This window comes from Oryctolagus cuniculus, chromosome 18 (genome assembly GCF_051225735.1).
Source record: "Oryctolagus cuniculus isolate XC-2025 breed Fujian yellow rabbit chromosome 18, ASM5122573v1, whole genome shotgun sequence".
Lineage (NCBI taxonomy): Eukaryota > Metazoa > Chordata > Mammalia > Lagomorpha > Leporidae > Oryctolagus > Oryctolagus cuniculus.
This window is the reverse complement of record NC_142884.1, coordinates 15,286,560-15,295,660: the sequence shown is the minus strand read 5'-3', so window position 1 is coordinate 15,295,660 and position 9,101 is coordinate 15,286,560. Positions and strand designations below refer to the sequence as shown.

At 64.5% G+C, this 9,101-nt stretch overlaps 1 protein-coding gene across 8 annotated transcripts in view; it reads right to left on the bottom strand.

The window, feature by feature from the left end:
* Positions 1–1,602: 1,602 nt before the first annotated feature.
* Positions 1,603–9,101, bottom strand: part of AKT2 (AKT serine/threonine kinase 2) — a 36,964-nt gene continuing 29,465 nt past the window's right edge. For all 8 annotated transcript variants that reach the window (XM_070062214.2, XM_051836390.3, XM_089318749.1 and 5 more), the window contains exons 5-14: positions 7,390–7,543; positions 6,860–6,991; positions 5,815–5,880; positions 5,382–5,450; positions 5,164–5,286; positions 4,193–4,321; positions 3,861–4,075; positions 3,618–3,705; positions 3,431–3,533; positions 1,603–2,997 (exon numbers count right to left, since the gene is read on the bottom strand). In XM_070062214.2, the coding sequence (XP_069918315.1) occupies positions 2,918–2,997; positions 3,431–3,533; positions 3,618–3,705; positions 3,861–4,075; positions 4,193–4,321; positions 5,164–5,286; positions 5,382–5,450; positions 5,815–5,880; positions 6,860–6,991; positions 7,390–7,543 (1,159 nt within the window). In that variant the 3' untranslated portion in view covers positions 1,603–2,917. The remainder of the gene's footprint in view (positions 2,998–3,430; positions 3,534–3,617; positions 3,706–3,860; positions 4,076–4,192; positions 4,322–5,163; positions 5,287–5,381; positions 5,451–5,814; positions 5,881–6,859; positions 6,992–7,389; positions 7,544–9,101) is intronic.

Below are 9,101 nucleotides of genomic sequence, written 5' to 3'. Positions count from 1 at the left end.
ACCACTGCTTCCCAGGGTGTGCGTTAGGGGGGAGCCAGAGTCAGAAGCAAAGCTTGGCCTGGACCCCAAACACTCTGCTGTGAGATGCAGGCATCGCGAGCGGCTGCCTCACCGCTGCACAAGCACCTACGCTGGGGAGTCTCCAAGTGCGGCGATGTGGAACCCATTCACAGGAGGATCCTCAAAATGCCTGTGGAAAATGCGTTATCACGCCTGGAGTTCAAGGCTCTTTTGCACCAAATAAACACCGCTTAAGTGGATTTTCTCACAAACCTTTTGAAACACCCTCGTATGTTAAGCTTTGGGAAGCAGCTGATCAAACCATGAGACCCCCTCCCACTGGGCATGAGACGACCACAGAGAGCAGGAAGCAGACGGTGAGGAATGCTGGGCGCTCACATGGCCACCTCCAGGCGGGCCCAGGGGACCCACAGGCCTACGGTCTCATGACCACTGGGGCATGCATTTGTAGTCACAAAAGCAACAGCCACAGAAAGTGAGAAAAACACATCAGCAAAACCCCAAGAGTCTGCTGTACTCAAGGAAGATTTTGCAAACTGAATCTGACACTTCACTTCCTCCCTTAAGACCTCAAACCCTGGGGGGTTTGAGGCGGATAAAGCCGTGGCCTGCAGGGCTGGCATCCCATATGGGCGCTGGTTCTAGTCCCGGCTGCTCCACTTCTGATCCAGTGCTCTGCTATGGCCTGGGAGAGCAGTAGAAGATGGCCCAAGTCCTTGGGCCCCTGCACCTGTGTGGGAGACCCAGAAGAAGCTCCTGGTTCCTGGCTTCGGACTTGGGCCAGCTGAGGAGTGGACCAGCAGATGGAAGACCTCTTTCTGCCTCTCCTTCTCTGTGTTCAACTCTTTCAAATAAATAAAATAAATCTTAAACAATAAGCAAGACCTCAGACCCCACGCGTGTGAAACCCTGACACCTTCTGGCAAAATCCGGAGTTTCGGTCCTCTGTATGGCAGGGCATAGCTCGGGTCTCAGTCCTCAAGAGGGGACGGCATTGGGACCCGGCCCACATGTCCCAGTGACTCAAGAGCGCAGTCAGGCCACCAGAGGAGTGATGGGCAGCGCTCCAGCACCCACAGGCTCAGGCGCTCCTGGCCGGCATCGACCCAAGCACCACCAAGACCGCACACATCTTGTCCTGGGCTGTGGGGGCCTTGGGGCTGCCCGGGAGGAGCTGTGCAGCCAACAGTCCCTGCCAGGCCTGCCATCCGCCCCCACAGGGCTCCTGGACTGTGACACCACACGCCCTCCACCCTCCAGCCACCCAGCCCTCCCTGCCCCTGCTTAGCCTGAGCAGCACCAGAGAGCCTGGAATGGTCGCTGTCTACCCCCACTCCCCGCCCTGCAGCCCAGAGCCTCCCCAGCTTCTCAGCTCTCAAGCCACAAGGCCCCTCCCACACCACGGTCTACCATCTCCCTCTCCCCCTGAGCTCGAGCAAATGCCCACCTACTGCCCAACTGCTGACCCCGTGCGCACCCCCACCTGCGCCCCTACTCTGTGCGCAGCACTGGGAGCGGCAGCAGCACTCGGGGCCCAGGGCGGGCCGAGGCCGGGCGGCGGAAGTGCAGGCTGAGCCTGTCTGAAATGAGTGTCTTTATTGCTCGTACCGTACAAATAGGAGGGGGAGGCCAGTGGGGATGGGCAGAACTGTCCGGTGAACAACACACACCCAGGAAAGAAGACCCCACCCAAGCCGCCCCCACCCCACTTGCCTTTGTCAACTGCCTAGAACAGGGACGGGGTGGGGGATCCAGACCACAGAAACCGAATTCCAAACACCCAGAGATGCTGGGGCCAGAGAAGGCGAGGGGGCAGCAGTGGACCCCAGGCGGGGCTCCTCACTGGGTCAGCACCCCTCCCCACGGGCCAGGCAGGGGCTGGCGCCCACACCGTCCACGCATGCACACCCGAGGGCTGCCCTCACACACACACACGCACGCACACGCACACACACGTCCGCATCCGGAAGTTCAGGGCGTCGCTGTCACGCAGTCCTAGGCACGCACGCACGGCCATAGCACGGACTTGGACTCGCGCTCACGACCCCCTTAAGGCTGCAGGACGTGGGGTCCTGGGGAGGGGAGAGGGGGTGGTGCAGGAGCTCCCTTCTCAGAGGCCCGCCCCAACCCGTACCAGACACGCCCCCTCCACCCCTCCCCAGGTTTGCAGGGCCCAATACTGTCTTGGTGGGAGATGTGTAACAGCCGGGCTGGCACCGCCCCACCCCCAGGCGGACAGGCCGGGACCCCCAGGCCCAGGGTCCAGCTGGAGGTAGGGCCAGGAGAAGGAAGCCCTGGTAAGGCACGGGGCTGGGGGACAGGCAGAGAGCCCCCACAAGTTCCTGCTGCCTGGCCCACAGGGGCAGGAGAGCAGCTTAGTGGGAGCAGGGTGGGGAGGCCCCTCCCAGTCCCCCACAATGTGGATCCTGGGACCTGGCTCCACTCACGAGGGAGCCCTCACCCCAGCCTGGCAGCTTCCAGAAGCCCTGCCTGTCCCTGGACATTATTGCTTTTCTGCCCCCATGGGGGCCGAGGGGCATGGAAGGCAGCACCAGGACGCTGTGCGCAGGTGCAGCCCGAAGGCAGCCTCCACGCAGGGGAGCAGCCCACAGGCCACATGCACTGCAGCCTGGCCGAGAACTCGGGCAGGCCCCACGGTCACCCCCGCGGGGTTCCCTCCTCCCCACGGCCGGGGCCTGGGCACAGAGGTGGGGCCGGAGGCCGGGGCCGCTGGCACCAATCGCTGAGTTTGGGAGAGGAGGAAAGAGGAACTGGGAACAGGGGTGAGGTGGTGAGGGCTGGGGACACAAACCAAAAAGGCAAAATACAGTTTCTTTAAAAAACTGCCGTGGGGCGGCAGGTGGCGGCCGTGCGTGTCCTGTGGCGCAGGCGCTGCTCACTCGCGGATGCTGGCCGAGTAGGAGAACTGGGGGAAGTGCGTCCGCTGGTCCAGCTCCAGCGAGCCCAGGCTGTCATCTGCGGGCCGGGGAGGGGCGTTGGGGACGCTGCCCGGGAGCAGCCGGGGAGCCCCACGGGGACCTTGGCCAGGGCACCCCCTCCCTCCCTCTCTGCCGGAGCACGCGTCCTCCAGGCAGCCCTGTCCCTCCCCCTGTGCAGAATGACCTCCCACCCCACGGCCCCCACGATGCACCCTGCCCTCTTCCTCGGCTCCGTCGGCCCTGCCATGGCCGCTCCTTGCCTGCACAACGCTCCCCCACCGCCAGGAGTGCTCCTCAGCTGACGTGGGCGATGCCCCCTACACCGAGGGCCCCGGGGCAGGCTAGGCTACCGCTGGCTAAGGACACAAGAGCAGAGCCAACGCGCCAGCCCGAGCCCTCCCCGCGGAGCTCCACAGGGAGCGACAGCCGCCCCTCCCCCAGCACGGCCGGGCGGCGCCGGGCACACTCACAGCGGTCGGGGGGTGTGATTGTGATGGACTGCGCGGTGAACTCGTCGTCGAAGTACCGCGTGTCGACCTCGGAGGTGACCTGGGGCTTGAAGGGCGGCAGGAGCTGCAGAGCAGAGGGCCCGGGTCACGGACCCGAGGACGCGCGGCCTCGGCCGGGGCCCGCCAGCGGCCAGGCGCGGGCTCTCACCTTCCTGTGCACCACGTCCTGCCAGTCGACGCTGAGGAAGAACCTGTGCTCCATGACCTCCTTGGCGTCACTGGGCCCCCCACCGAGCCTGGGCAGAGACGGCCATCAGCCCCGCCGCCCCAGGCACCCGGGCGCGGGGGTCGGGCAGGCCCCAGCCTGTGGCATGCAGACGCTGCTGCTCCAGAGGCAGGGGCGCACACAGCCCAGCGCGGGGCAGGCCCGGGGCGCGGCCGCGGCCCTCACCTCTGCTTGGGGTCCTTCTTGAGCAGCCCGGCGAGCAGGGACTTGGCCTCCGGGCTGAGCGTGCGCGGGAAGCGGATCTCCTCCATGAGGATGAGCTCGAAGAGGCGCTCGTGGTCCTGGTTGTAGAAGGGCAGGCGGCCGCACATCATCTCGTACATGACCACGCCCAGCCCCCACCAGTCCACGGCCCTGCCATAGTCGTTGTCCTCCAGCACCTGGGGCGGGGAGGGGGTGGTGAGGCAGCGCAGCCCTGCCCTGGGGCGGGCGGGGGGGGGGGGGCACGGCTCCCAGGCTGCTCCGCCCTCGGCCGCCCCCGGCCCCGGCCCACGCACCTCGGGTGCCAGGTACTCCGGCGTCCCACAGAAGGTCTTCATGGTGGCCCCGTCGCTGATGCCCTCTTTGCACAGGCCGAAGTCAGTGATCTTGATGTGGCCGTCTTTGTCCAGCATGAGGTTTTCCAGCTGCAGGACGCCACTGTGTCTGGGGACGGCTAGGCTGGGCAGCACGCACGCTGCGCACGGTGAAGCCCCCGCCTGCCCGGTCCCTGGCCAGCCCCTGGCAGTTGGAGGAGCCAGCCCTGGCCCCTGCCCTGGCCGCTGCCCCCATCACGCGCTGCCGTTCTTGGGTCCCGAGGTAAAGGACAGTGTCTCCGTCTTTTTTCTAAAGTGTAAATCGTATACTAGGAAGAGCACAGAACATAGCGCAGCCAGGCCTCTGAGCGTGCAGAACCACACCAGCAGTGCCTGCGACCCCCAAGCCCTCCCCGCCCCCGCCCCCTGGCCACCATTGCCCTGCCCCCACAGAGCGTGGCTTCCACTGCCCCAGCTGCACGTCAGACCCGGGAGCAGCACTGGACCCGTGGCGTCTCCTCTGGCTGCCACCCTCAATGTCAGCCTGAGCCGCGTCCATGCTGACACGCCCGCCTGGGAACCGCTCTCTGGGAACTGTTATGTGGAGCCCCGCTGTGGACGCACCACATGGCACAGCACCTGCCTGCCCCGCAGCTGGTGACTGGCCTGTCCCCACTCTGGCGCAGCCGACCAGTGCTGGTCTGGACAGCTGAGGTGCAGAGTGCCCGTTTCCGCTGTGTGCGCACTGGAGCAGACGGCCAGTGTTCAGTTCTGGGGGACACTACCAAACTGGGGCAGGTGTGCACCAATGGACACCCCCACTGGCGGCTTAGGGTACGGGCAGGAAGCAGGGACAGGTCCCCCCAGCACCGCCCAGACCCCAGCCCTGGCTCCCTGGGCGTCCTGTGTGTGCCAGGCTGCTCCGAGCCCTCTATGCCAAGCCCTGTGCATACCTTGATGTCGCGGTAGACCACATCCCGCGAGTGCAGGTACTCGAGAGCCGAGACGATTTCCGCACCGTAGAACCGCGCCCGCTCCTCCGTGAAGACGCGCTCCCGGGACAGGTGGAAGAACAGCTGGAGGCAGGAGGGCCAGGGGACGGTCAGTCGGTGTCCCCCATCCCGGGCGTGCACCCAGTCTGGAAGGAGCCCCAGCGAGGCCCAGCACTCACCTCTCCGCCATTGGCGTACTCCATCACGAAACACAGGCGGTCATGGGTCTGGAATGCGTACTTCAGCGCCTATGGGCAAGGAGGGCAGCCAGGGCCGGGGGGAGGGGCGCTGCTGACTCTGCACGTCCCCCCACCCCCGGCCTGTGGTTCAGATCCCGCTCCACATCTGGGGTCGGGGGGTGAACTCGTGGCTCCACCTGCACTGGCACAGCCAGGGAGAAAGCAGGTTCTGAGCAACTGGGGCTGCCCCCACCTAACAGGAGCGCGGCCGCACACAGCTACACACAGGGTCTCGGATGCGCCATCCGCCAGAGCTCCGCAGAGACCCGGCACGGCCAGCGGGCGCCACCACGCTCTCTGCTCCCTACACTGAGCTGAGTGTAGGCAGTGATGCAGGCCGCGGGCAGGTGACGGGGCTGGGGCAGTGACTCACTGTGAGGAACGGGTGCCTGGTGTTCTGGAGGACGCGGCTCTCGGTCACCGTGTGGGCGACTTCATCCTGCACAGAGTGTGGGTGAGGGGCTGCCCAGCCCACCCCGACCCGAGGCAGGGGAGCAGCAGCTGGGGGAACCCACTGACGCTGTCTGCAAGCCCTGATTCAACAACAGTTCCAGACAAGGACAAGCAGGGGCCACGAAGTGGAGTCCACAGGGCTTTAGACAGAGGGGTCAGCTGCCACCACTGGACCCCCAGGCCAGGTGCAACCTCCTTCAAGGGGGAGCGAGCAGGCATTTGAGCCCTGAGGCCACCATGGGACCTGGGACTCAGCCACTGCTGAGCCTTCTTGCCCGGAGCAGGAATGAGACCCGATCAAGGCTCCTGACTAGCAGATTCTCAGGGTGTGGGTCTCATGCAGGCAGCAGGCACGCTGCCTGAGAATGTGTGGAAATGCCAATTCTCGTAGCCCACCCAGCCCCACGGAGTCAGAAACCCGAGGCAGGCCCAGCACCTCGGACCCCGCAGTGGGCAGCTGAGCTACCAGCAGAGCTCCCCAAACCCCGAGCCACCTGCAACACCCTGGACGCTGGCTTCCTTCCCCAGGGGCGAGTCTGCCCCGAGGGCACTCTGGGGAAGCCAGGTGACTTCTGCTTAAGGCAAGTGGCGAGCTCTGGTGGGCAGAGACCAGGGATGCAGCACAGGAGAGCAGCCCGCGGCAGAGACGGATCTGGCCCCAGCAGTGCGCAGGCTGAGCTCCTGTGTGGGGTCCCAGGACACCAGACCAAATGCCAGGGGACCAAACAGACCCTTCACGGAAGCAGGCAGACCCCTAAAGAGATCAGCGCTTCCTGGAAAGAAAAGTCCGGGCCACCCGAGTCAGCCTCGGGAAGTCCCGTTTCACCCTCACGAGAACAGCAGCAGCCATAGCCGATGCTGCCCGATCAGCTCTGCTCTGTCGTGCGGCCAGCACGGCGGGGCCCTGCCCGCCCCGGATCAGCTCTGCTCTGTCGTGCGGCCAGCACGGGCGGGGCCCTGCCCACCTTGGCGATGATGACCTCTTTCCGCAGGATCTTCATGGCGTAGTAGCGGCCGGTGGCCTTCTCCCGCACCAGGATGACTTTGCCGAAGGTGCCCTTGCCCAGGAGTTTGAGATAGTCGAAGTCGTTCATGGTCTGCAGGGACGGGGAGCACAGGCGGTCGGCGCCGGGTACGGTGTGGGAGGAAACCCCGACAAGGAAGCAGGGACGCTGGCAGGCACTGTTGCCACAGGGCTGGGCCGGAGCCGGAAGGGAGGCTCTGGGCCGTGGCCGCGTGCCCCGGGGTGGCCTTCAGACCAAGGCTCTCCTGCCTCAGGGCCCTGCCGGGCACAGGGCCTGGGGAGGGTGGGGCTGAGCTCTGAGAGGGCAGCGGGCACCAGGGCTGCCCCGGGGCTTCCCCCACCCCCGGAATCACCTGTCCTGCAGGGCAGTCGTGGCCCACGGTCGGATTCCCACACACGCAGGAGGGAGACCAGGGTGGGCAGGGCCGGCGCTGGGACGGGGGCACTTGTGAGCCCTGCCCCTGCACTCACCACCTTGGCCCGAGCCTTGCTGACCGCCACTTCCATCTCCTCAGCAGCGGAGGAGTCGCTGGGGGAGCCACACTTGTAGTCCATGGGGTCCTCGCCCGGGCCCCGCTGCTTGAGGCTGTTGGCGACCATCTGGATGGCCCGCATCCACTCCTCCCTGCATGGGGACAACACGTGAGCCCCGGTGCTGCACCACACGAGCGCCCCGGCCCCTCTGGTGGGCTTTTGGGGACTGTGGTGCGATCTTCAGCCGCACTGACGGGGCAGACTGAAACCTCGAGGGGCTGCAGCTGCAACGGGCGTGAGAGGCACGAGCGGACCAAGGACAGAGGTCCCTGATCTCCCCTGGGTGGCCTCCTGAGGCCACACAGCAACACAGGGATCCAGGAGGGGAGACGGCTGACCGCCCCTTGACATGGGGCGGTCCTCAGCACCAACGCCAAGCTCAAGTTCACGAGTCACCAACATGTTGCCAAGGAAAACCAGGAGAGAAGGAGGAGTCCAGGCTAAAGAAGCTGAAGATCTCCTCGGGCAAGAGCTGGCCAGCCTGCAAGCAGCAGGGCAGGGGGCAGCCTCCAGCCACAGAGGCCTGCAACGCCGGCATCCCACATGGGTGCAGGTTCGAGTCCTGCCTGCTCCACTTCTGATCCAGCTCCTTGCTAATGCACTGAAGATGGCTCAAGTGTGTGGGCCCCTGCCGCTCACGGAGGAGACCCAGATGGAGTTCCTGGCTCCTGGCTTCAGCCTGGCCCAGTTCAGGCTGTTGCAGCTGTTTGGGAAGTGAACCAGCAGATGAAAGATCTCTCTTTCTCTCTTTCTCTTTCTCTCTCTCTCTCTGTCTTTTCCTCTCTCTGTAACTCTGCCTTTCAAAAAAATAATAAATATTTAAAGAGAGAGAGAGAGAGAGATCAAAAGAGTGCCATCACTGAGAATTACAACGTCCCAGCAACAGAGTGTGACACTTGCAAACGTTCTTTGTGGGAATCACCAGAGACTGAAGCGCAGGCTGCGAGCCGGCGCTGTGTGGCGCTGTGCACAGCGGGGGGAGCCGCTGCAGGGGACGTCACCTCCCACACTGCAGTGCCCGAGTCCCAGCTGCTCCACTTCCAGTCCAGCTCCCTCCCCATGTGCCTGGGAAGGGACAGCTGACAGCTCAGCTCCTGGCTTTGCGCATCCGGGGAGTGAACCAGCAATGGAAGGTGTCTCCGTTTCCATCTGTCTCTCTCTCACTCTGTCCCTTATGTAAAGAAGTGAATCATTTTTTAAAATCAGGCTGAATGCTACTCCATTCTGGACATACCCACAGCACTTTCCAGTGCTTCAACCCAGCACACTGTGTGGTTTGTATTTTCTTTGAGTCTAGAGAACAATCACACGACCAGTGGGGAAAAGAAGCCCATCACTGAGAATGAGAAAATTCAAGACAGAGTGAGCAGGCAGCCCCCGTCCCAGAGGTTTACCTGGGCAGCAGCGAGTACAGCCAGAGCGCCCGCCCTTCACGCCCGCCTCCAGCCTCTTCCAGCGGCGCTACACACGGAGCCAGGGGTGAGCCAGGCCCAAGCCTGATGCACCTGCAGGCCAACCCCCTCCCAAACCTCCCTTACACCTCACAGCTGGCAGCCTGCCTCGGTGTAACCGGCACTGCTTCCATGCTGCCGAGTGCCACCCGGGGCACCCAAGCCCCACATCACAACACCCTAGGCTGCAGGCACTCA